Source organism: Plectropomus leopardus, chromosome 12 (genome assembly GCF_026936395.1).
Source record: "Plectropomus leopardus strain MGB_pleo_1.0 chromosome 12, ASM2693639v1, whole genome shotgun sequence".
NCBI classification, from domain to species: domain Eukaryota; kingdom Metazoa; phylum Chordata; class Actinopteri; order Perciformes; family Serranidae; genus Plectropomus; species Plectropomus leopardus.
The window spans coordinates 35,700,414-35,728,262 of NC_142187.1; the positions used below are offsets into that span (position 1 = coordinate 35,700,414).

The window sequence follows — 27,849 nt, forward strand, 5'->3', positions numbered from 1 at the left end:
CTTGTTTTTTTGTCATTTTTTTGACATGCTAATTTCTGATGTTTTTGGCCATTTTTTACCACTTTCTTTGCTATGGCTTGGTTTGGCAGGCTAATCTAAGCTGTTTTAAGCTGTTTTAAACATTTTTTGGGATTTGTCAACTTTTGACATTTTTGCTTTACTATAGCCTTGCTTTTTTGGTCATTTTTTGACATGCTAAATTCTGATGTTTTTGGCCATTTTTACCACTTTCTTTGCTATGGCTTGGTTTGGCAGGCTAATCTAAGCTGTTTTAAGCTGTTTTAAACATTTTTTGGGATTTGTCAACTTTTGACATTTTTGCCTTACTATAGCCTTGCTTTTTTGGGCATTTTTTCGACATGCTAAATTGTTATGTTTTTGGCCATTTTTTACCACTTTCTTTGCTATGGCTTGGTTTGGCAGGCTAATCTAAGCTGTTTTAAGCTGTTTTAAAGTGTTTTTACGATATGTCAAATTTTGACATTTTTACCTTACTATAGCCTTGCTTTTTTCGTCATTTTTTGCCATGCTAAATTTTTTATGTTTTTGGCCATTTTTTACCACTTTCTTTGCTATGGCTTGGTTTGGCAGGCTAATCTAAGCTGTTTTAAGCTGTTTTAAACATTTTTGGGATTTGTCAAATTTTGACATTTTGCCTTACTATAGCCTTGCTTTTTTGGTCATTTTTTGGACATGCTAAATTCTGATGTTTTTGGCCATTTTTTACAAGTTTCTTTGCTATGGCTTGGTTTGGCAGGCTAATCTAAGCTGTTTTAAGCTGTTTTAAACATTTTTTGGGATTTGTCAAATTTTGACATTTTTGCCTTACTATAGCCTTGCTTTTTGGTCATTTTTTGACATGCTAAATTTTATATGTTTTTGGCCATTTTTTACCACTTTCTTTGCTATGGCTTGGTTTGGCAGGCTAATCTAAGCTGTTTTAAGCTGTTTTAAACATTTTTTGGGATTTGTCAACTTTTGACATTTTTGCCTTACTATAGCCTTGCTTTTTTGGTCATTTTTTTGACATGCTAAATTGTTATGTTTTTGCCCTTTTTTTCCACTTTCTTTGCTCAGGGTTGGTTTTGCCGGCTAATCCTAGCTGTTTTAAGCTGTTTTAAACAGTTTTTGGGATTTGTCAAATTTTGACATTTTTGCCTTACTATAGCCTTGCTTTTTTGGTCATTTTTTTGACATGCTAAATTTTATATGTTTTTGGCCATTTTTTGCAACTTTCTTTGCTATGGCTTGGTTTGGCAGGCTAATCTAAGCTGTTTTAAGCTGTTTTAAAGTGTTTTACGATATGTCAAATTTTGACATTTTTGCCTTACTATAGCCTTGCTTTTTTGGTCATTTTTTTGACATGCTAAATTCTGATGTTTTTGGCCATTTTTTACCACTTTCTTTGCTATGGCTTGGTTTGGCAGGCTAATCTAAGCTGTTTTAAGCTGTTTTAAACATTTTTTGGGATTTGTCAAATTTTGACATTTTTGCCTTACTATAGCCTTGCTTTTTGGATCATTTTTTGAACATGCTAAATTCTGATGTTTTTGGCCATTTTTTACCACTTTCTTTGCTATGGCTTGGTTTGGCAGGCTAATCTAAGCTGTTTTAAACTGTTTTAAACATTTTTTGGGATTTGTCAAATTTTGACTTTTTGCCTTACTATAGCCTTGCTTTTTTGGTCATTTTTTGACATGCTAAATTTTATGTTTTTGGCCATTTTTTACCACTTTCTTTGCTATGGCTTGGTTTGGCAGGCTAATCTAAGCTGTTTTAAGCTGTTTTAAAGTGTTTTTACGATATGTCAAATTTTGACATTTTTGCCTTACTATAGCCTTGCTTTTTGGTCATTTTTTGACATGCTAAATTCTGATGTTTTTGGCCATTTTTTACCACTTTCTTTGCTATGGCTTGGTTTGGCAGGCTAATCTAAGCTGTTTTAAGCTGTTTTAAACATTTTTTGGGATTTGTCAAATTTTGACATTTTTGCCTTACTATAGCCTTGCTTTTTTGGTCATTTTTTTGACATGCTAAATTCTGATGTTTTTGGCCATTTTTTACCACTTTCTTTGCTATGGCTTGGTTTGGCAGGCTAATCTAAGCTGTTTTAAGCTGTTTTAAACATTTTTTGGGATTTGTCAAATTTTGACATTTTTGCCTTACTATAGCCTTGCTTTTTTGGTCATTTTTTGACATGCTAAATTTTATATGTTTTTGGCCATTTTTTGCAACTTTCTTTGCTATGGCTTGGTTTGGCAGGCTAATCTAAGCTGTTTTAAGCTGTTTTAAACATTTTTTGGGATTTGTCAACTTTTGACATTTTTGCCTTACTATAGCCTTGCTTTTTTGGGCATTTTTTCGACATGCTAAATTGTTATGTTTTTGGCCATTTTTTACCACTTTCTTTGCTATGGCTTGGTTTGGCAGGCTAATCTAAGCTGTTTTAAGCTGTTTTAAAGTGTTTTTACGATATGTCAAATTTTGACATTTTTGCCTTACTATAGCCTTGCTTTTTTGGTCATTTTTTTGACATGCTAAATTTTATATGTTTTTGGCCATTTTTTACCACTTTCTTTGCTATGGCTTGGTTTGGCAGGCTAATCTAAGCTGTTTTAAGCTGTTTTAAACATTTTTTGGGATTTGTCAACTTTTGACATTTTTGCCTTACTATAGCCTTGCTTTTTTGGTCATTTTTTTGACATGCTAAATTGTTATGTTTTTGGCCATTTTTTACCACTTTCTTTGCTATGGCTTGGTTTGGCAGGCTAATCTAAGCTGTTTTAAGCTGTTTTAAACATTTTTTGGGATTTGTCAAATTTTGACATTTTTGCCTTACTATAGCCTTGCTTTTTTGGTCATTTTTTTGACATGCTAAATTTTATATGTTTTTGGCCATTTTTTGCAACTTTCTTTGCTATGGCTTGGTTTGGCAGGCTAATCTAAGCTGTTTTAAGCTGTTTTAAAGTGTTTTTACGATATGTCAAATTTTGACATTTTTGCCTTACTATAGCCTTGCTTTTTTGGTCATTTTTTTGACATGCTAAATTCTGATGTTTTTGGCCATTTTTTACCACTTTCTTTGCTATGGCTTGGTTTGGCAGGCTAATCTAAGCTGTTTTAAGCTGTTTTAAACATTTTTTGGGATTTGTCAAATTTTGACATTTTTGCCTTACTATAGCCTTGCTTTTTGAATCATTTTTTCAACATGCTAAATTCTGATGTTTTTGGCCATTTTTTACCACTTTCTTTGCTATGGCTTGGTTTGGCAGGCTAATCTAAGCTGTTTTAAGCTGTTTTAAACATTTTTTGGGATTTGTCAAATTTTGACATTTTTGCCTTACTATAGCCTTGCTTTTTTGGTCATTTTTTTGACATGCTAAATTGTTATGTTTTTGGCCATTTTTTACCACTTTCTTTGCTATGGCTTGGTTTGGCAGGCTAATCTAAGCTGTTTTAAGCTGTTTTAAAGTGTTTTTACGATATGTCAAATTTTGACATTTTTGCCTTACTATAGCCTTGCTTTTTTGGTCATTTTTTCGACATGCTAAATTCTGATGTTTTTGGCCATTTTTTACCACTTTCTTTGCTATGGCTTGGTTTGGCAGGCTAATCTAAGCTGTTTTAAGCTGTTTTAAACATTTTTTGGGATTTGTCAAATTTTGACATTTTTGCCTTACTATAGCCTTGCTTTTTTGGTCATTTTTTTGACATGCTAAATTCTGATGTTTTTGGCCATTTTTTACCACTTTCTTTGCTATGGCTTGGTTTGGCAGGCTAATCTAAGCTGTTTTAAGCTGTTTTTAACATTTTTTGGGATTTGTCAAATTTTGACATTTTTGCCTTACTATAGCCTTGCTTTTTTGGTCATTTTTTTGACATGCTAAATTTTATATGTTTTTGGCCATTTTTTGCAACTTTCTTTGCTATGGCTTGGTTTGGCAGGCTAATCTAAGCTGTTTTAAGCTGTTTTAAACATTTTTTGGGATTTGTCAAATTTTGACATTTTTGCCTTACTATAGCCTTGCTTTTTTGGTCATTTTTTTGACATGCTAAATTTTATATGTTTTTGGCCATTTTTTACCACTTTCTTTGCTATGGCTTGGTTTGGCAGGCTAATCTAAGCTGTTTTAAGCTGTTTTGGGATACATTTTCAGCTTTTTTGGGATAGATCAAATGCAATAAATACTCCAGAGTAAGTAACTCCAGAGTCTAAGAGAGTCCAAACCCTCTCGAGAAGACTGGTTCCGGTGCCCATGCTATGTGTTTGAGGTGAGGCAGACTATATCTAGTTGGTGTTTCTAAACCTCGCGCAGCAGCTCAGGCTCCTTCCCCACCAGAGAGGTGACGTTCCATGTCCCTAAAGCTAGCTTCTGCAGCCGAGGACCGGACCGCCGAGGTCCCCACCTCCGGCTGCCGCCCAACTCACATCGCACCCGTCCCCTTTGGCCCCTCCTATGAGTAGTGAGCCCACGGGAAGGAGGTCCCATGTTGTTTTTTCGGCCAGGCCACCAGGCACTCGCCATCGAGCCCCACCCGTGTTTCTGCATCAACGTGCTGAGTGTTGAAAGGTTTTAAATACCTGTGAAAGGCGTCTCAACGCAGCACGTGAACAGTGACGATCCAGGTTTGAAGGGGTCAAAGCGCTCTGACACGCTCGGTTCGGATGGAGTCCATCTGCTGAAGAGAAGGAGGAGAGATTCCAAAATAGATTAAAATTTATCAATAAACCCAAAGTTGCATTCTGCAGGTGGACTGGAGCCATGTGTGGAGGCTCAGCAGACGGCTAAAGTGCGTTGAGGAGGAAGACGGCCGTGATGAGGGTTGTCGATGCGGCCTACCCCATGGGCAGCCGCCAGCCACGCCGTCGGTCACCAACGCTGGGAAGGAGAGGGATCCGCGGGCGCCGCAGCCGGAGAGCCGTCAGAGGAGGCAGCTTTGGAGAGGCTGACCTGTCCGAGCGCTCGTCATGACACGCAGGGCTGCAATCAAGACCAGAGTGTTCAGAGACAATACCAAGACTATGTAAATATATATGTATATATATATAGTATTTTCTCTGATTTCTTTGTACAAATACCAGCAAAAACAGTGAGAATCTGAAATCAAACTTCACCGTTTGACGTCGCTCTCTGCCGTGTTTCTCTCTTCTGTCCGGAGTCTCGTCGATGAATTCTCAGCGTTCAGGTCGTTGATGTTGCTTTTGTAAATTAATCAATTCTGTTGAATGCGACTGAGTAACTGATTATTTCTTTCAGTTACCTGAATCATTGATTAATTTTTGCTTTCTGTTGTTTTGCTGTGTTGACTTTATAAGTGATAGATTTGTGTTGACTGACTTATTGGTTAATTGCTTTGTGTTAACTATGTGATTGATTGTTGCTGTAAATACAAATATAAATGTAAAAATAAAAGTGTCGAAGTTCTTAATCTATTAGCTGCAACTTAAACGAACATGTCTGAGCAAAAATTAATATATTTTTTAAACTAATCTATGTGAAAAATGTTCTGTTTGTTTGACCAGATTTTAACGGTTGTAGGAGAAAAATCGTGGCTTGATGAAGCAAAGAGAGTTCACACACACTGACCGTTTGTTGCAATTTAATTTTATTATTGCGTAAAATGTTTCGGCCATCAGGCCGTCATCATCAGCCAGATGAAGGCGTGACGACCGAAACTTTGTTTGCTTAATATTTAAATGAATTAAAAAGTAGTCGGACAGTGTGCACGATTGTTTGTCCTTCACCAGATTTTTCTTTAAGATTTTAGCAATAATCTAAAACAGAAATGTTTTTTTAATTTACAGTAAAATCAAAAAGAGAATCAGAGACTAACTGGGATTTTTTCTTTGAAAAATAACAAATTATTATTAGTAGTAAAAATAGTGAAAACATTTTTTCAGAACTTTAAATCAGCTACTTTATGAATTAAGTGTCCGATTGTGTTAAAGCAGATAAAATATAAATTTATTATAAAAATTAATAATAATAATTATAATAGATATGACCTATTTAGCGCTTTTATAGGTAAAATAATAGGTAAAATAATAATGAAAGAGAAAACACTTAACTTTCAGGCAGCTTTTATTCTCAATGTGGGACAGCAGACAGGTGTGCGACCTTTGACCCCGGTCCTACGGGAGTCTGTTCAGTAGATCAGCAACAAGGACACGACGTGGAGGAATAAATTAAAACCCAAAAACATCTCGTCAGGTAAAAAAAAAACAAAAAAAAAACCCTCCACTCAAAAAAATAATAAAACAACTTCAGCTTTAACGACACACAAAAAAAAAGTTCAAATAAAAACGATAAAAAAAGTTGGTTAGAAAACTCGAGTGCGTTTTTTAGTTTTTGGTTTGCTTCTTCCTCACTGTGCTTCTGTGACGCTGCGTGCGCACACACACACACACCCACACACACACACACACACACACACACACACACACTCTCTCTCTCTCTCTCTCTGTACACTGAACAGACCAAACCTTCAGTATTTACACTCGTATTTATAGATTCTCCTTCCGTTCGTTCGCAGCGCTGCAGCTTTAAGAGAGTTTAAGCTCCGCCCCCTCCCGCTCGGCCAATCAGCAGCTGCTGTTTTTGAACTCGCCGTTCTCAGTGATGGAGAGTTTGGTGGGGTTGGTGGGTGACAGGCCGTTGCGGAGGTTGGGCGTGCTGTAGCGCTCCTTCACCTGCGTCAGCGCCGCCATCAGCCGCGAGTTCGCCGCGTCCAGTGAGCCGATCCGCTTCTCCTGATTGGACAGAGACGGAGAGGGGAGGCGGGACAGGAAGTCAGACTGGCAGGTATGAAATGAAGTAAAGGTGTGTGACGATCTGTCGGGTTGAAATCACATCATAAAGTCACTTCAGGATAGAAATATATATATGATCATAAAATCTTCAGTTACACCAACTATTATTAGTATTTATTTTTTATTTTTAAGTTACTTTTATTTTTATTTAAAAAAAAAAAAAAATAAGAACGAACAAAATCTGTTTAAAATGTACGGTGGATTTTTTTTTTTAAAAAAACCCAAAAAACCCCAACAATTTAATGTAATAAAAATACCCAAATAAAAATTATTTGTCCATTAATTTTTAAAAGCTAAACCCCCTAAAAACACCTTTATTTTTAAAGTTCTGAAATGTAAAGTCAGTTTTGTTTATGAAGAGAAATTTTGTGGATTTACTCGACTTTTCCACATTGGACAAAATCCCTTAATGAGTTTGAGCTGTTTGTTTTTTTCTTTTTACTAAAGTTAAAATATTTCTGAAGTCAATGTCAAACCATTTAAGGCTTGAATGGATTTTTTTTTATTTATTAATGGTATCGTGGTAATGGTATAAATCGACTTAAAACTTAATTTCCACATAATATTTAAATATTTTCAGCAGCAGATTAATAACATTTTTAGGGATCTTATTCAGTATTCAGCTGGTTAACAGGTTTACCAAAATTAACACAAATTAATAGAAACATTATTTGGTTTTATGGATTAAAGATTTTTAAAAAGGGTCCAAAAAAATAACAATACAGATAACTTTGTATGTACAATATTAAAAACTTAAGCAGCTAATTCAGCTAATTCATGAATGGATAATCATACATTTAAGGGGGTTTTAATTTTTTTTTATTGTTCGCCTTTAATTGAAAAATCACAAAACTTTTAAAACAGAAATGAAGCAATTTTTTTTTACCTTTATAGGATTTAATGATCAGTTTACATTAAGCTGCTTCAGTTTTAACATTAAAGGATTTTGGTCTATTCTTGTTTGACTGTTTTTCCTTCATTAACAGGCTTAAATATTCAGTTAAGGATTGTTTCAAATGGATTAAGAGAGTAAAATATCTTTAAAACTGACACAATTACATTACAGGTATTCCTTAATTTGTACAAATTAAGGAGTTTACCCCCAAATTGAGGTTAATGGATGGATAAGAGTTTTTGAAGATGAAACTGGTGAAAATCTCTCAAAATTAACCAAGCTACTTAAAAATAATCCCTGAATTTATTCTCACTTAAAATGGGAAACTAAGGTAAAAACTTTAAGAGATTGCTACACTTTAAAAATGTCTTAAAATGTGCAAATAATGCATTAAAAAGCCATAAAAAAATATATATTATAGTGTCTTTCACATGAGGAATGCAGCACAGTATTTGTGAATTTGACACATAAACCTTAAAATCTGACTGATATCACATCATTATTGATGATCACGTTAATAGAAATTAAAGGTTAAATATTAGAAGATTCAGTTTGACAGCGAGTGAAGTTGTGATGTGTCTTTGACCCGACAGAATCAAACTGCGAAAAAACATCCAGAAAACGTTTGAGGGCAGCGGCAGAAAACAGAAACAGCCCAAAAAAACACACAAAAAAACTGAAAACAGCAAAACAAACCAAAGTGAGAGTGAAGCTCGGCAGTTTCTCAGCAGGAAGTCAAAATGTTTGATTCAGCTGCTCAGAAACGGAGACACACCCGAGCGAACCCGAGCAGGCCGGCTCGCATTAACGCCTCCTGTCGCCTCGTTTCGTGTTCAAAGCCAGTGCTGCTTCATGGAGGGGGGGAGTGAGGGGGGGGGGCAGCCAAACAGAAAGAAAACCAGCTGAAAAAACGCCAAAACACCAGAACGCCAAAACACCAGCAGCCCGCAGACACGACACGAGTCAGTGAGAGTTTCACCAACTGATGCTGCAAATATAAAAATCACCTTCTGGTGATTTTTCACGTCACGCTCTGATGTGACTCGTACAGACGGCGTTACGCTCTGATGTCACGCTCTGATGTGACTCGTACAGACGGCGTCACGCTCTGATGTCACGCTCTGATGTCACGCTCTGATGTCACGCTCTGATGTGACTCGTACAGACGGCGTTACGCTCTGATGTCACGCTCTGATGTGACTCGTACAGACGGCGTCACGCTCTGATGTCACGCTCTGATGTCACGCTCTGATGTGACTCGTACAGACGGCGTCACGCTCTGATGTCACGCTCTGATGTCACGCTCTGATGTCACGCTCTGATGTCACGCTCTGATGTGACTCGTACAGACGGCGTCACGCTCTGATCTGCTCATTCATCAGATCCGAATATTAACATCACGACAGACTGATGAAGAAACTGCTGATTTTATGCTGCGAAACGTCCCAAACATCAGTTTTCTTTAATTACTAAATTTCACTACAACTTTGAAAAAGAGACTCTGATTAACAACAGTCAACTACGACTACATCAGTGATGGTCAACTTATGGCCCACGGGCCAAATCTGGCCGTCTAATGGGGTGCCGGGTGGCCCGCTCAACCATTGTCTAATTCTCAATAACAACAAAGTGATTCACCCTGGGATTTTTTTTCTACTTTTAGTGCATAAAATAGCATCAAAATAAAAATCCTACAAATGTTTTAAAATCCTACAAACGTCCTAAAAACCAAGAAAATGCTAAAATCTGGAAAGTGTCCTGAAATCCTAAAAAACGTGCTGGAAATGTGCAAGAATGTGAGAAACATGATAAATTTCTATAAACATCCCAAAATCCAAGAAACATGCTAAAATCTGAGAAGTGTCCTAAAATCCTAGAAACTTCCTAAAATGCCAGAAATGTAAAAAAATCCTCCAAACACCCTTGAACCCGACGAACATCCTAAATTTCAAGCAATGTCCTAAAATCCGTGAAACGTCCAACAATCCGAGAAATTTCCTAAAATTCGAGACATTTCCTTCAATCACAGAAATGTCCTAAAATCCAAAAAACTTTCTAAAATCCTTGAAACATCTGGACTGCTGCGAGCGGCCCCAAAGCACATCAAGTTTCACGTTCCTGCACTAAACCGACCTTTGACCTCGCGTCAATGACGTGGCTCCGACTCTGATCTGATCATTCGGAAAAAACGAAAATGAGTCCTCGATACAAACGGCGACCTCTGAGTCTGCGGCTCAACGACCAACCAAAACTCTCAAACTTTGAGATTATTAATCTGCTGTTTAGAAACAATTAAAGCGCTGAACAAAGATCAGAACTTCGAAATAAATTTACAATTTAAAGTCGAATATTTGGCAAATTCAGTTTTTTCAGCTCTGAAAATGAACCGTTTTTACGCTCAGTGTCCAGTTTATTCCTGCAGGTCTGCACAGCTCTCACAGCTGATCACCTTATTGATTACAAATACCAGGTAGTTATCAGGTAGGCTGACATCTGGGAAATGTTTTAACATTTTAGGGACATTTTCATTAAATTTTAATGACTTTTTCAGAACATTTTGGAAATATTAAAGGGAGATTTTGATGACATTTTAGGGACATTTTCAGAACATTTTAATGGCATTCTCAGGAGGTTTTACGAAAATTTTGGGAACATGTCTGGGACAACTACAGAAATTTTTGGGAACATTTTGGGGTTTTTTTTCATTAAATTCTTAGGAACATTTAGGGACTTTATTTCAACATAGAGGGAACATGTTTGGGGCCATTTCAGAACATTTTAGTCACATTTTCAGATTATTTTGGGAACATTTTGAGGTTTTCAGGACATTTTAGGTATATCTCATTGATTTTCTGTCGTTGATATTGTTTTGATGTTTTTTTCCTTTTGCATAACTTTAATTTGTTGGTAAATGAATTAATTATGAAAATGTTTACTTGCTGTGAGAGGCCAAGAACAGAAATAAAAATGAATAAACTGAACTGACTTTTCAGTCTATATGTTTTTTATTTCCTTTCATTTCTGTTTTTAATTCTTTGATGTTATTTACTCTCCATTAAGTGCATTCCTCTTAGAAAAATGTTAACGAGGACCAAAATAAATTAGGGAAAGGAAAATTTTCGGAACATACTGGGAACATTTTAGAGACAATAATTTAAGAACATTTTGGTTATATCTTAAAAACATTTTCAGAACGTTTAGGGAACATTTAGGGATATTTCCTGAACATATCTGGATAATTTTTGGTCGCATTTTGTTCGGTTTAGCTTCAGTAAAACTACGTAATAAACTGGACTCTGAGCGTTTGGTGAACTTTTCTAAACAAATTAAGAATCACGACGGAAAATAAAGTTTACATCAACTGACGCCAGTTCTCATGACGACGCTATGAATGCTGGGTTAAAACGTAACATCTGCTCTGTGATTGGCTGCTCGGGCATGTTGGCGCTTGATGTTGACAGCAGATTTTTTTTTTCTAAAACAGCGCAGTTTGGTGGTGGGGGTGAGGGAGGGGGCGGGACTACAGTCACTACTTGCCTGATTGGTTTATTTCACATCCGTTACTGACCTGAAATCAGTGAAGAGACGATGAGAACACGAGCTAAAAGTGCAGCTCGCAGACGGCTGCTGACCACCGTCAACAGTCAGGAAATCATTTCATCTTTCAGTACGTTTACTTCAAAACTAACAGGAAGCGGCTTTTAACTGACGGCTCGCACAGCGTGGAGGTGGATACAGGTGTGTCTGCAGGTGTGATGTTGTACCTGAGCGTCGATGATCTTCTGCTTGGCTTCAATCACCGCCTGCATCTCTGCGTGGTCCCGCTTTAGCTCCTCCTCCACCGCCATCAGCCTGAGCACACAGAAACACATTATCTGTACGCGGCGAGGACGCCGTCATCATCAGTACATCAATTAAGTCACTTAACGATTATCACTTTAATTCATTTTGACATCCAGTGAAAAAGAAAACACTTTTTCCAAGATTTAATCCTTTGTTCAGTTAGCTCAGCCAAAAATACGCCGTCTGAAAAAAATGAATACGTTAAAAATAAAAAAGAACATGACAATGTTCAATTTAATTTCTACATTTTTTAAATGAAAAATATGATTAAAAATAAATTGAAGTTGTCAATGGAATTTTTCCCAAAAAGTTTCTAAAATGTCAACAAAATGTTCCCTAAAAGTCATCAGTTTCCCAAACGCCTCAAAATGTTGAATATATATATATATATATATATATATATATATATATATATATATATAATATATTTATAATACATAAATATTTATTTTTCTTCAAAATGTTCATAAAACGTCACTTAAATATCGTTAACATTTCCCAAAACAGTGTCAAAATGTTATTAAAAATGTTCCCAAAACAGCATCCAAATGTTCAGAAAAATATTAGGAATATTCCAGAAAAACACTCATAAAGTATAATCACTGTTTCATATATCCAAGATGTTCCAAGAAAAGCTTCAGTAAATGTGCATAAAATGTTATTAAAAAATGTTTAAAATTTCATCAAAAAGTTACAAAAATGTCTTCTTAAAACAGAATCAAAATGTTGCCACAAAAAGTGTTGAATGAAGCTGAGTGTGTTTGAATGTTTTGGTGAAATGAAATCACCGTCCGCATTACGTTACTCGGCATTACTGACAGTGTTTTTTTTGTTCGAGTGTGTTTGTTTTCCTGCCCTGCGTTTCCCAGAGGGGCGGAGCTTGTCGTACCTGCAGATGATGCTCTTCATCTGGCTGTCCTTCTCCTCCTGCTGTCTCCTCAGACGCTCCTCGCTGTCCTCCAGACGGTGTTTGTACTCCAGCAGCAGCTTCTGCATCTGCTGCTCCTGAGCCAGCAGCCGCCGCTCGTACTCCTCCAGACGCCGGCCGGACACCCGCAGACGCTCCTTCAGCCGGGAGATCTCCAGCTCATACTGAGGGGGGAGGACGAGGAGGACGAGGAGGACGAGGAGGAGGAGGAGGAGGACAAGGTTACCCTGACATCAATCACTGTTTACAGGGATTCTACGTTTTCTTTTACCAACACATTTCCAGGACTTTTCCAGGACTTTGAGGCAAATTTTCAAGACCACACGTTCTCTGAAACGACCATCGATACTCCTTATTGGTTCTTACTCATCACTGTGAAACAGCTTTTTAAAATCTAAATTATTTAAATAAAACATAAAGTCAGAACAGGATTGGGATGGTGGGGGGTGCAACCTCTTTTGTATTAATTTTTAAAGAAAAGACAAAGACAAAAGACATGAAGAAAACATCTTCCATACTTAGCTTAAAAATTGGCCTTTTTGTTGCCTTTAAACATTTTTGATTTTTTTTTCTTTAAAGATTTCTGGTGATTTTTAAAGAAAAAAACTGTCGATTTTTTTGTTCTTAAAAAATTTGGGATGATTTTTAAAGAAAATGCACATTCAAACCTTCAGTTTTCTTTAAAAAATTAAGCCATCATTTTTTTTCTTTAGAATTTTTGTTGATTTTTTAAAAGAAATTAAAAAAATTTTCTTCATAAATTTTCGGTTTCCACAATCTACTGCAATCCACAAAATGTCCTGAAATCCCAGAAAAAAGAAGGGAGGCACGTTTTCTTTAAAAATCACCAAAACGATCTTTTTATCAGCCAGAAACACAAAACACTGTTGGATTTTCACATTTGCACACATCATGTGTTATTACGCAGGTTTGTGAAAAACAATTCTACGACTTTTCCAAAATTTTCAGGGTATACTTAGTTTTCTGACGTATTTTCAGGCCTGGAATTTATTTGCAAATTTCAAGACTTTTTAGGGTTTTACACGAACGAATGAACTCTGTTTACATACGAGAAAAAGCATCAACACAAACAGAGTCGCTGCATGTGTCGGACAGAAAGACGGACGTGAGTGGTGGTCACATCTGTAGACACCTGTCCGTGTGTGTGTGTGTGTGTGTGTGTGTGTGTGTGTGTGTGTGTGTGTGTGTGTGTGTACCTTCTCAGTGTTCCTGCCCTCCTCCCGGCTCCTCTCTCCTCCTCCCTCCTCCTCCTCCTCCTCGTACTGGCCGTTGTTAAGCACCCAGGCCGCCGTCCGCTCCACCGGGGACATCGCCACCGCCACCGCCTCCACCGGAGACGCCACCTCGACACAAACCAGTGACATCATCACACACCTGCGACGCTGACACACAAACGTTCGGTGACGGTGACGTGAGGTGCGAACGTTTCCACGAGGCTCCTGCTGCGTTCTAACCGTCACTAACCTGAAGAGGCCGAAAATTACCGCAGTGAAAACCGTCTTTGATGTGAGTCCATCATATCTCAGCGTTTTTATTTTTCACCATGTCGGAGACGTTTTTAAGTCCTGTGACGGTAAATGTGTGTTGAAATAATATTAGTGCCGGTAAGAGCAGAAATATCACGGTCATACGTTAATATGAGTCGGTATGGTGACATTTTTCAATCATTAAAACAGTTAATAATTTGTAATTTTGATTTTTTGATTTTTTTTCTGTCAGAGGCCGTTTATGACCAAAAAACACCAACAAATGCAACGTTTTTCTACTGTTGCTTTTTCTCGGTGAGGCTGTTAACCCTTTGAAACCTGGATCGATCGTCAGCACTTGTACTTGGACACATTTCAGAGGCGTTTAACCCTTCGAACATCGAACACATCGGTTTGATTTATTTTGAAAACATGACAAAAAGGAAATGGGCGACTTGGCAGGAAATGTCCCGCAAATTTCAAGAAACTAGTAAAAGATGAGAAGAAAACTGAGCTGAAAATGAAGTAAAAAATGTTTTTTTTTTAAAGAAAGGAAAAAATAATGAAAACAGAAAAATTACTATAATTACGTATTTAAAATTATGATACAGATTTAAAACATTTTAGTGTTTTCAGGTCGTTGGTCAAATGTTCGGGTCATTTTGCGATCACGTTTTGGCGATTTTGGGTAATGTTTTGTAAAATCACTCCTTGTCACTTGTCAGGTTTCAGAGAGTTAAAGGGTTAAATTCTGACCTTCTGTCAGAGACGTTGAAGACGACGGTGTGTTTGGGTCGTACCTGCTGAGGCTTGGGGGCGCTCCTTGGGGGCGGGGCCACGTTCTCCACGGAGCAGGCGGCCTGTTGGCGACTGGCGTGGCCGGGCGTGGGCTCCGTGTTGGCGCTGCTGCTGCTGCGCAGCGAGGCGCTGTGAGGGAGCGAGCGTGGCGTCCTGGCCCCGCCCCCTCCTCTGCTCTGCTGCTCCACCTTGACAATGTGGGCGGTACCCGCCGTCGTGCTTTGGCGGGGAATAGCGACCGCCGTGGCGGCCCCGGGCGGGAGGTCGGACGGCGCATGTCGGCGCGGCGTGGAACACTCCTCGCTCTGCACGCTCCGCCTGCTGCCCGACTCGTCCAGGCTGCTGTTGGAGGCCACGCGACCTTTGACCCCCACCTGGCTGCCGAAGTCGTCGGAGTTGCTGTGGCTGTTGTGCGAGCTCTCTGTGCTCAGGTTCTCGGAGCTGGAGTCCTGTCGCAGCGAGTGGGCGGAGCGCGTGGACAGGCTGTGGGCGGGGTTGCTCAGGTGGTAGACCGGGTTCTGGAAGGACAGCGGCTGCAGGCTGCGCTGCTGGCTGAGCGACGGGTGCAGCGGCCGCCTCGTCTGCGGCGCGCTCTGCGGCTGGCCGTCTCTGGGCGGGGCTTTGGTCGGGTGCGGCCCCGGCTGAGGGGTCAGCGGGTTGGAGTGGGGGTAGTTCGACGCGGGCGGGGCGTGTCCAACGGAAGCCTGGGAGCCGACCCTGCTGAGACGGGGCGGGGCCTCGTGGTGCGTCGGGGCCCCCGGGGGCCCGTGCAGACTCTGGGCGTCCTGCAGGTCCACCAGAGAGATGCTGCGGCCATTGGGCAGCGGGCTGTCCCGCTCCTCCTGGTCGGAGAAGCTGGTGTGGGCGGAGGGATGCTGCTGAGCCAGCAGGGGGCGCTGACCCCGAACGTAACCCTCCATCAAGTCAGCGAGCGGAGACTGCAGGCTGCGCACGTCGCTGCGCACGTCGCTGCGCACGTCGCTGCGCACGTCGCTGCGGCTGCAGGAAGTGACACGTACAGAGTCAGAGCCTCAGGAAGCTTCAACACATCATCAAAGGTCACATCTACGTCTCCGTCTGTCCCCCAGAGTGTCTCTTTGTCAGCGTCCATTCACTATTCTACCGACTGTTTGTTAATCTCTGACTGTTTGTTAATCTCTGACTGTTAATCTGACTGTTTGTTAATCTCTGACTGTTTGTTAATCTATGTTTGTTTATTAATCTCTGACTGTTTGTTAATCTCTGACTGTTAATCTGACTGTTTGTTAATCTCTGACTGTTAATCTGACTGTTTGTTAATCTCTGACTGTTTGTTAATCTCTGACTGTTAATCTGACTGTTTGTTAATCTATGTTTGTTTATTAATCTCTGACTGTTTGTTAATCTATGTTTGTTTATTAATCTCTGACTGTGCGTTCTCTGAAACGAGCAGCTATTCTCTTCATCAGTTCTTTTATGTCAGGATTACATCTTTAAATATATATTATTTAACAAAATTAACAGAACAGGATTAGATGCAGGGACGGACTGTTTTTTATTTTGGCTTTATGAGAGGGACATTTCACACACACATTTCATTTACTGGTGAATTTTATAGAAAATATGAAGGCATGTTTTCTGTAAAAAAAAAAAAAAAAAAGGTATATTTACTGGTATATTTTGGCAATTTTCAAAGAAAAAGGGCATTTTTTGGAGATTTTTTTTTTTAAAAAAGTGACTTTTTTATTAAAATGTTTTGGGGATTTTTTCAGGAAAAAAATGCTTTTTCTCTTGAAATCTTTTGTTGCAGGATTTAATTTGAATTTTTTTTGGCAGAGAAAAAAAGACAACTTTGTTTTCTTTTTCTTTCTGTTTGAAAAAGGAGGACGACCGTCGGATCAGCTGATAGGTTACCTGTCGGCGGGGTCCTCAAAGATCCGCTGTAACCCTGACGACAGGCTGCCGCTCATGTTGTGTGCAGAGTTTTGGTCCTGGAAGCGTCTCAGCTGCTGCTGGACGGGCGTCGGAGAGGCCAGGCAGCGAGAGATGTCTCCCAGAATCCTCGGCAGCGGGCCCAGCTTTGCTACGGTGGCCTGCAGGAAGGAATTTTCACCCTGGATTCGCCGTGTGTGTGTGTGTGTGTGTGTGTGTGTGTGTGTGTGTGTGTGTGTGTGTGTGTGTGTGTGTGCAGATGGTTTGTTTGGAGCACCAGGATGCGGTGGTGGAGGAGGTGGTGGGAGAGCGAGATGGTGGCAACAGAGCGAGTCGGCCAGACAGCAGGTGAACAGAGGAGGAAAAAAAACATGAGGGAAACTTAATGGAAACCAAAATAAAGTACAGACGTGCATCTAAAAAATATGAATATTGTAAAAACATTGAATATTTTCCATCAGTTATTTAAGAAACTGACAATTTAATATATTCTAGACTCCTTACATTAACTAGGATGTTTAATTTTCATAATTATGGCCTACAGCTAGAAAAAATTAAAAAATGTAACAAAAAAACCAAAAATCAAAATATTAGAAACACCCAACTCCACACTGATGCAGTAATTCATAGTAAAAGAGCCCCAGCTAAGTACTGAGTATATAAATGAACATACTTATAATTTCTTCGATCTTAGAAAATATTCTGATAATTTGTGATTCTGTATTTCTGATTTTCATGAGCTATGATACATAATCATTAAAATTTAAACAAAAAAAGGCTTGAAATATTGATGTTTAATGAATAAACAAAATATGAAAGTTTACCTTTTTTAATTAAATTACTTCGAATAATTAACTTTTTCACAATACAATTTTTCGAGATGCAGCTGTAGAACATCATGCTGCTACTGAACAGAACCACAGCAAACACAGCAGAGCCGTCATGCTGAGACCGAGACGCCGCAGGTGAGACAGGTGAGACAGGTGAGACAGGTGAGACGGGTGAGACAGGTGAGACGGGTGAGACAGGTGAGACAGCCGGGGGAGGGGGAGGGGTCAGGCCATGCTGTGTTAATGTGGTTAAATGAACTCAAGTGAACTTTGCTCCTCATGTTCATTCGTGTTACATCATCAAAAATGTACAATCACACACAAACACACACTGATCAATAACTGATCACTGATCAATAACTGATCACTCAGCAGACAGAAATCAGTCTGTGATTCAGCAGGTGAGCTCAGCGTCTCTGTGACGACTCATTGTGCCATATTTGGACGTACCCTCCATCATTTAGCGGTTTTAAACTTTTGATATGAACTTTTTAAACATATTTATCATCAGAGCAGAAAAACAGGACTTGTATTATTTCTGGGTGTCATTCTGGGCTTTTGACTCTGAATTTGTCATTTTGACTATTTTCTACCTGATGAGGTCATTTTGACCATATTTGGCATATGGAGGAAATACATGCTATTTCCACTAGGTGACCTGTCACAGTCAATGTAGCTGCTGATCACTGACATATCCCAGACTGTCAGCAGCTACACTCACACACTGACATATCCCAGACTGTCAGCAGCTACACTCACACACTGACATATCCCAGACTGTCAGCAGCTACACTCACACACTGACATATCCCAGACTGTCAGCAGCTACACTCACACACTGACATATCCCAGACTGTCAGCAGCTACACTCACACACTGACATATCCCAGACTGTCAGCAGCTACACTCACACACTGACATATCCCAGACTGTCAGCAGCTACACTCACACACTGACATATCCCAGACTGTCAGCAGCTACACTCACACACTGAGGAGGAGGAGACTCAACATCAATCACAAAAAACTGACATTTAAAGGGTTAAAATTCTGAAAATGTTAATGACACCAAGAAACTGTAAAACCTGTGTATGTCATCACTGCACACACACACACACACACACACACACACACACACACACACACACACACACACACACACACACACACACACACACACACAGTTGGCTGGTACCTTGTCGAGCTGAGAGACGACCTCCCACAGCAGAGCGTGCAGGACGGACAGCTCGCGGCCGAGGTCGATGTAGCCCTCGAAGCCCGGCGTGTTGGACAGCGTCTCCGGGTTGGAGATCTCCGACAGGAAACGCATCATCCCCGCCCACTCGTGTTCCAGGAAGTCGTTCATGAAGGCCATGTACTCCTCTTTGTTTCCGAACCTGCAGACGACACGCAGAATTGTCCAGAAACCGCGTCAGAGCGCTGCGCCTGGCCGCAGCCCGGCGGGATCCATGACAACCGTCACTCTGGAAGAAGCTCTGCTTCCACTGACATCCCATAATATTCTTTATGTTTGAAGCCTCTCGTCCATAGCTGAAGGGGGAGGGGGGACAATGGGACGTTTTGTCCCCCTCTAAGATTTTAGCATATTTCTAGGATTTTAGGGAGTTTCTAGGAATTTCGGACATTTCTCAGATTTTTGGACATTTTGCAGATTTTTGAATGTTTCTACAATTTTAAGACATTTCAAGGATTTTAGGTTGTTTCTAATATTTTTAGGATGTATCTCTGATCTTAGAAACTTTTTCGATTTTAGGAATATTCTCAGATTTTAGGTTGTTTTTAGTGTTTTAGGACATTTCAGGGTTTTAGGGTTTCCTCAGGTTTTAGAACATTTCTCACATTTTAGGATTTTAGATTTCATGTTTCTAATATAGTGTTTTTCTTATTTCATTTTTTACTTTTTTAAAAATCTGTTTTCTTCCTGTAGTTCATAATTATAAAAATTAAAATAGAAAAATGCTTCTGTCCTTTTCTAAAGTAACGGATGAAAAATACTGAACTTTTTTTCTGATGTTCTGAGTTGCAGCGGCGTTTTGATTTCTATACTTTTTTTTGAACTCTGAGCTCTGTGAACTCCTGAATGGAGGAAAAAACAAAGTCATCTCTCAGAAGCTTTAACATGAACCAAAGCGAAACCTGCCGGCGGTGAGTCTCTCGCCCTGCGCACACTCACTTGGTGAAGTTGGCGAGGTTCTGGATGACCTTGGCGATGAGCGTGAGCGTGCGGGACGTCCGGTCGTCGGGGTACTCCTGCATCAGGTTGAAGAGCGACGGCGACATGATGGCGGGGCAGAGGAAGCGCAGGAAGAGCGAGGCGCTGATCAGACGCTTGCTGATGTCCTGCTGGTGGCCGCGAGCCACGCACTGCTGCTTCCACGACGCAAACACCTCCTTCAGCTCGCGAGGAAACACGCTGCAGAGAGAGAGCAGGAGGCGTCAACGTCTGCAGACCTGCAACACATTTACTCGATAAACAGTTTTACAGCACAATTTTGAAATGAATTTCTTTGACTTTGAATACAAAATGTGCAGGCTGATGAAACGTATCTGATTTTTTATCATATGTATATATATATATTATAATTGGAGGAGGAGGAGGTGTGCATCAAAGTGTATTTCTTACACACACACACACACACACACACACACACACACACACACACACACACACACACACACACACACACACACACACACACACACACACACACACACACACACAAACACACACACACACACACACACACACACACACACACACACACACACACACACACACACACACACACACACACAAACACACACACACACACACACAGGGGCAGTTAGACCCTGACATATAAAATCAACTAAATCTGTCCTAAAGTCCTAAATGTCTCCATTCATCTGAAAAATCGAAACACCTTGAACTTCCACATCATGTGAAATATTTGACAAATCCATTAACCCTTAGAAACCTGGAGCAACATATCTCTCCTTGTGCTGCTTTCAGACGCCTTTCACACGTATTTAAACCTCTGAACTCTGAGCCATTTCTTTACAAAATGTGGGCAAAAAGGCAATGAGCAACATGTTCCACAAACTGCAAGAAAGTAGTAGATTTAGAACATTTTAGGACATTTTTAGGGATTTTAGTACCGTTCTTTAATTTTAGGACATTTCTAAAATGATGATGACTGCGTCCTGTTGTTGCATCTTTCTGGCAGCAGGTGGCAGAGTCGCTGTTTATTGTTTTTTTTTGCTGAATTAAAATAACTGAAGTGTTGAAGCTCCAAACCTGATTTTATCTGACAGAAACAAACTTCCGCACTCTGAGGAGGTCAGATTTCCATTTTAAAAAACTCATCAGGCACATTTTTCAGATTATCAAAGTTTTATTAACTGTAGGCTGGATTTAAAGGAAGAGATGATTATCATATTTGATACTGGAGGTGTGAATGTGTTTCCTGAAACTACAGGTGTGAATGTGTTACCTTTAACTACAGGTGTGAATGTGTTACCTTTAACTACAGGTGTGAATGTGTTTCCTGAAACGACAGGTGTGAATGTGTTACCTTTAACTACAGGTGTGAATGTGTTACCTTTAACTACAGGTGTGAATGTGTTACCTTTAACTACAGGTGTGAATGTGTTACCTTTAACTACAGGTGTGAATGTGTTTCCTGAAACTACAGGTGTGAATGTGTTACCTTAAACTACAGGTGTGAATGTGTTACCTTAAACTACAGGTGTGAATGTGTTTCCTGAAACTACAGGTGTGAATGTGTTTCCTGAAACTACAGGTGTGAATGTGTTACCTTCAACTACAGGTGTGAATGTGTTACCTTTAACTACAGGTGTGAATGTGTTACCTTAAACTACAGGTGTGAATGTGTTACCCTAAACTACAGGTATGAATATGCACTGGCACTGAAGGTATGTATATCTGAGTGTGTGCTGGGACAACAGGTGTGAATGTGAAACTGGATTGCGAGTGTCAGTGTTTATAGTTGACTGGGGCTGCAGGTGTGAATGTGTACAGGGACTTCAGGTATAAATGCTAAGAAATTATGTACCGCAAGTGTGAATGTGACTATGTACTGGGAATACAGGTGTGAGTGTGAACTCAGACTGCAGGTGTGAATGAAAAGAGCTGACTGGTACTGTAGGTGTGAATGTTAGTAGTTGACTGTTTTAGTGCAGGTGTGAATGTGCACTGGTACCAGTAGGAGTTGATGATCTTGCAGAAGGCCAGCTCACAGCACATCTTCAGGTTACTCTGGTGTTCAGCCAGTTCACTGCTGGAGCATCGACTGGGATCAACCTCACAGTTCTCATCTGACTCGTACAGAGCTTTGATGAACTCACCTGGTGACACACACACACACACACACACACACACACACACACACACAGGTTAGTAACTAAACTTATTACAGTGGCAAAAGTTCAGTGCATCACGATTCAAGAAGTTTACGGCGAGCTGTGCGCCCTCAGTCTGTGCTGTCAAAGGTCAAACCAAAGAAATGCTTCGATCAACAGTCGTCGTTAGATTTTACTAAAAACAAATGTTGCAAGTTCATCTCGTTACCCTCCAGCAGCCTCGCTCATATTTACTCCACTTCTGCCTCTTTTATTCCGCTCCGACTGTTTTTCTTTTTGTTTTTATTCATCCTAAAATTTAAAATATCCCAAAATCCTAGAAATGTCATAAAATCTTAAAAAATGTCCTTAAATCACAGAAATGTCCAAAATTCCCAGAAATGTCCTAAAAACTGAGAAACGTCCCGGAATCCAAGAATAGTCCTAAAATCCTGGAAATGTCCTAAAATCTGACAAATACCCAAAAACCCAAAAACCAAAAAACGCTCTAAAATCAAAGAAATGTCACCTTTAAATCCTAGAATTGTCCTAAATGAGAAAAATCACCTAAAACCCTAAAATCATGTATGGAGCTGCTGTGCCTGGCCGCTGGCCTCCTGTCATTTCCTTGACTTCAGGTTTGAAAAATGTGATTCAAGCGTTCAACAGTTCTGATGCGTGTGCAAAGTTTGAAAAGTTTCGAGCATCTCCAGCCTTTTAAAAAAACACCCTCAAAGACGCCAAATAAAAACCATAAATAATAAAAACCGTGATTTCTTAAGGGTCTTCCGGCTCTGACGATTAAATGCTCCATCAGTTTTTCGGAAGCTCTCCGTCAGCAGACAAACGGTTTCCAGACTTTGGCGCATCATTAAGCTTTAACGAGTCCCTCCGAGTGTTTGTTCAGCGGGTGACGCAGCAGAACGACTCGGTGAATATTTGTTGAACGTCAGCTGAAAATAACGCAGCGGTTGAACATGCAGAACAATAACTGAAAATAAAAGAGCTTGGCTGAAGAACCCCGCAGAGGACTCGTGTTACCTAACACGCCGCAGGAAGTCAGAAGTTATCGTCTATTTTCAGATGTGACGCTATAAATACAGTAATGAGGGTGAAAATATTTGTGTTTTTGACTCTGAAGTTTTCCTGCTGATGACTAAGTCATGAGAGCCGACGTGATGAGTCTGAGGTTTGTCGGTTCGCGATGACAGCAGGTCTCGCGGGTCTGTGACAGTTTCTTCTTCTTCTGTCACATTCGGGACTATTTTGGGTCTTTTTATGGCGTCTCAGAAACGTTTCACAACATGCGAACAGAGGAGAATCACTCAGAGGAGGATGAAGATGATGCAGCAGAACGGAGACATAACGGGCTCTAAATTTAGCATTCAGCAGCCCGTAAAAAATAATAAAAACGATTCATCAAGACTTTTGATCTAATTTAGGATCGACACGGTACTGCTGCAGGCTCATTTTTTAGAGAATTAACACCAAAAAATATTTAAAAAACCAAACAGCAAAATATACTTGAGCCTCTGAAGATGATTCACTGCTGCTGGAATCTCTGCTTTACTGATTATCGTCACCATCTGAGAGACATTAATTATTAAAACAACATAAATGAACATTTTCCACAGGAAACGCCTCCAGAGAGAAATGAAGCTGTTTGGTTTCTGCTGGAGTCACTCTGTCATTAACTGCTCTCTCCGACTTTCTGTTTTTACGTCTATTGTTATTGTAGATGTTCACTTTGTAAAGTTCGCTTTAAGTTTAAGCTGAAATTGCGGTTTTATATTTTGCCAAACATTAAGATGTCACAGTGAAGGTGACCTTTGGCCTTTTGGATATTAAAAATAAAATCATCTTTTTCTACTATTTACCATTTATGTAAAATTTCTTCTAATTATGGTCTGAATTCTTCGATCACAGATCACAGTGACTTCTGACTACCAAAATTTCGTCACTTCATCCTTGAGTCCATGTGGACATTTGGGCCAAATTTGAAAGAAAAGGAAAAAAAAATCCCTTAAAATGTTCTTGAGAATGAGCCCAATGATGTCACACTGATTTTTCACCGCCAAATTCTGATCAGTTCATTGTTGAGTTGAAGTATGATGTTTGTGCCAAATTTAAAGAAAATTCCTAAGGTGTTTTCTTAAGATATTTCATTCACTAGAATGATCCAGATGCAAGGTCACAGCGACCTTTGACCACCAAAATCTAATCAGTTCATCCTTGAGTCAAGGTGGACGTTTGTGCCATAATTGAGGAAATTGCCTTAAGGCCTTCTATAGATATCATTTTCTAGAATGAAACAGAGTCAAGGTCAAAATGATTATGACCTCTGTCCAACAAAATATAATCAGTTCATCCTCGAGTCCAAATGGACATTTTTGCCACAGTTGTGAAAAAGATTCCCTCAAAATCTTCTTGAGATATCGTGTTCTTGAGAACGAGAACCAACAACATCACAGAGACTTTTCACCGCCAAACTCTAATCAGTTCACTTGTAAATGGAAGTTTGTGCCAAATTTGAGGAAATTCCCTAATGGCCTTCCTGAGATAAACCTCTTACAGGAATAAGAGAGATGCAACATCACAGTGACCGAAATCTAACAAACTCATCGTTGAGTCCAAGTGGACGTTTGTGCCACATTTAACAGACTTCCCTCACCGCGTTCTTTAGTGTTCACAAGAATGAGGCAGAATGACCAACAACCCAAAAACATAATGCTGCCTGCTGCAGCATTTGCAGGGTGAAGGCATAAAAACCTGTGGACAGACGTGTGTGTGTGTGTGTGTGTGTGTGTGTGTGTGTGTGTGTGTGTGTGTGTGTGAGCTGAGACTCACCGAGTGCGTCATGCAGGTATTTCTGTCCCACCAGCTTCAGATACTCCTCGATAGCTTTGGTTGCGAGCGTGTTCTCCCTGAAGATCAGGACATCGTGGTCGGCGCAGCGGTCCACCTCCGACATCACCAGGTCTGTCAGGAAGTCCTGAACCAGAGGAGGCGGAGGAGGAGACGGAGGAGGAAGAGGAGGAGGAGACGGTGAGTGAGTGGACAGCAGCTGTCAGTCATGTGAATGTTATCACAATGTGAAAAGTGGATTTATTTGTATTTCATTTTTGCTTTTTCTAAAGACGTGTGGGCGGACTTTCACAGGGCTGACCCTGTTGCTATGGATGACATCATGTTTCTGCGCTGTGATTGGTTGACAGCGACACAGATTGAGATTTTACATTTTTTGAGAAACATTTTTTGGCATGAATTTTCCAAATACATTTGGTTATGTTTTAGCTGTGTATATTTAGTTTTCCAAAACTTTTCCATGACTTTAAAGACCCTGTTTTACTGCAGCTTCATATTCACGGTGCAGACATGACGGAGCTGATTCTCGGACTCTCGGAGAGCGAATAAGCAATTGCGGGCTGCCGATTGGCTGCTGGACTCTGACCTTTGCCCTCCCGGTGCTCTGCAGGATGTGCACGAGTGCGCACGCCATCTCCTCCTTGTTCTTGACGCTGATGACGGGCTCCAGCACCGAGCACAGCATGGTGTAGTTGTTGGTGACAAACTCGGCGAACTCCTTGTACTGCTCCATGGGCAGGATGGAGATGGTCTGGAATCGGGACTTGATGCGGATCGACGGCCCCCCTCCCTTGGCCTTGCTGGTGGTGGGCGTGCTGACCGGGTACCACTTCTCCACAAACTGCCGGCCCGTCACGCCCGACACCGGGATGTTCACCAGGCCCACGTAGTTGTTCTTGTCCTTCTTCTTCTTCTTGTCCACGTCGCGGTAGATGTGCACGGTGATGCTGTGCATGGCGGGCAGGCTGGAGAAGTCGAAGTACTCGCCCCAGAACAGGCTGTCGTGGCGGGTCTTGCTGGTGGTTCGTGCGTACAGGACGTCGTCCAGACACAGCTCGCAGAAGTACTTCTTCTTGGGCGGCAGGTCTTTGGCTTCGATGATCCACAGACGCAGCAGGTTCTCCGCCCGCCGACAGTTGTCCTGCGACAGAAACAGCCTCCGTTAACATCAAGGAGGAAAGAGGAGGACAGTTCTTGATTCTTCACCCAAAAAAATATCAATTCTACTTCCTGCGTTTAAATAATCTTTATTTTTAACTTTCAGTATACTTATAGTATTTTTAGATAACTATTTTACAAATATTTTCTGATAGTTTCTCTGAACAGAAAAGTAAGAGAAAATATCAGAGAAATTTAGAGAAATTCGGACTGGACCTTTAAAGTCCATGTTTACGTTTATTCGGACTGACACAATAATTTAACGTTTTCTATCACGATGTAAGTGTACTGATTGTCTGTGTTTGAGCGCCACATAAAAAATCACAGCTGTCCCTTTGAGCTCCTCCTCTTTCGTCCCATCGACCCATTTAGGGGACTTTGTGGGGAGACAGCACATCAACATTTAATGCCACATTCAAGTGTTTCACATCATCTGAAAGCTGAGAAACTGAAGATTAATTCTCAGTCTTGTGTTTGAGTTTTTCTCCTCATGAATCTATAATAAACGTGTTTCAGTTCGGCATTTAGAAAGTTTAGAGTTACAGGAGCTCAGAACATTATGGTGGAAGTAAATGACAGACATTCTCGTGCTCAGTGAAGTTTTATAACTTGTAGCAGCGTTTTTTGGGGTCAATCTCATTTGTTACACAGTATTGGTGCTTAATTTTAGCATTTTTACCACTCGGGAATGATAACATTTTTTAAAAATCTTTAAAATACCACAGAAAGACAGCAAGATCAGCAGAAAAACCCCTGCTGTCAAAAACCTTAACCCTTTAGACAGTAAACCTACACACACCGAACCCAGAGGTCACTACAGGTCGTTTTACACAACGATCTCCATTTAAAAACCGTGGCGAACGCCATCTGACATGAAGAAAAGTGAGTCTCAGCTTTACATTGAGTCTACATTTTCTTCTGCGTTGTATTTCTTTTTTCTAACATTTTTTTCCTGTGTATTGTTCTTACATATATTTTTTTCTTTTGTGTTGTGTTTTTAAAATTTTTCCAGTGTTTTTTGTGATTTTTAAGTGTGTAGGACTTTGTTATTTTTTTTATTATTTTTTTAATATTATTATTTCATATCCAGTTGATACAGTTCCTGTTTGTGAACGCACCGTGTGCAGAGCGACCTGTGACTCGGAGAACTCGTTACAGCGACAGACACTGACGCTGGACGAGGACGGCGGTGTCCTGACAGAGTGGAGGAAGTGTGTGTGTGTGTGTGTGTGTGTGTGTGTGTGTGTGTGTGTGTGGGTGTGTGTGTGTGTGTGTGGGTGTGTGTGTGTGTGTGTGTGTGTGTGTGTGTGTGTGTCTGACCTTATTGGGCTGAATGGTTCTCCGCAGGTTCTCCATCCACTTGTCTCTCTCTGAGGCTGAAGTGCAGCTGAAACACTTGCTGCCGCCCGAGTACGTCACCTGACAGGTGAGACAGAGAGACATCATTAATATAATTCATCACGTGACAGCAGCGAGGTGACAGAAATGTAAAAACTCCTCTCCATGTGTAAAGTGATGGAAGTTTATGAGAACAAAAAAAGAAGAAATAATTTATGAAGCAACATTTCAGTTCTGTATTTAACAAATTACTAAAAATCAAACGTATCATATCTTACCTTATGTTATCTTATCATTTCGTATTTTATATGGCATTGTATCTTCTTTTATCATGTCGTATCGTATCGTATCGAATCGCATCGAATCGTATCGAATCGTATCGTGTCACATCTCACCGCATACATTGGCTCTTCCTCCTCTTATGCGATTTATCACATACTGATTTTCTCGATCCCTTTTTCTGTATCATATTATCACTTTACCTTTATTTAGTGTTTTTACTACGTGTTTACATCTTTATATCGTTATTACTTCACACTGCAAATAAACATTAACAACATTTCTGTTTTATTTACAGTTTATTCACTTTGCAATTATAGTGTTCTTTATATTTTAACTGCTGCA

At 40.2% G+C, this 27,849-nt stretch overlaps 1 protein-coding gene across 6 annotated transcripts in view; it reads right to left on the reverse strand.

Moving 5' to 3' along the window:
* Nucleotides 1-6,065: 6,065 nt before the first annotated feature.
* The window catches only part of rasal2 (RAS protein activator like 2), an 86,419-nt gene continuing 64,635 nt past the window's right edge, over nt 6,066-27,849 (reverse strand). For 4 of the 6 annotated variants that reach the window (XM_088085997.1, XM_088085994.1, XM_088085998.1 and 1 more), the window contains 12 exons: nt 27,208-27,306; nt 25,316-25,870; nt 24,712-24,856; nt 21,726-21,870; nt 19,697-19,936; nt 18,698-18,899; nt 16,656-16,855; nt 14,765-15,761; nt 13,695-13,841; nt 12,439-12,641; nt 11,471-11,558; nt 6,066-6,751 (listed from right to left, as the gene is read on the reverse strand). In XM_088085997.1, coding sequence (XP_087942123.1) covers nt 6,584-6,751; nt 11,471-11,558; nt 12,439-12,641; nt 13,695-13,841; nt 14,765-15,761; nt 16,656-16,855; nt 18,698-18,899; nt 19,697-19,936; nt 21,726-21,870; nt 24,712-24,856; nt 25,316-25,870; nt 27,208-27,306 — 3,189 coding nt within the window. In that variant the 3' untranslated portion in view covers nt 6,066-6,583. Of the gene's footprint in view, nt 6,752-11,243; nt 11,275-11,470; nt 11,559-12,438; nt 12,642-13,694; nt 13,842-14,764; nt 15,762-16,655; nt 16,856-18,697; nt 18,900-19,696; nt 19,937-21,725; nt 21,871-24,711; nt 24,857-25,315; nt 25,871-27,207; nt 27,307-27,849 lie in introns of all 6 variants that reach the window. The other 2 variants (XM_088085995.1, XM_088085996.1) reach the window with 2 other exon arrangements.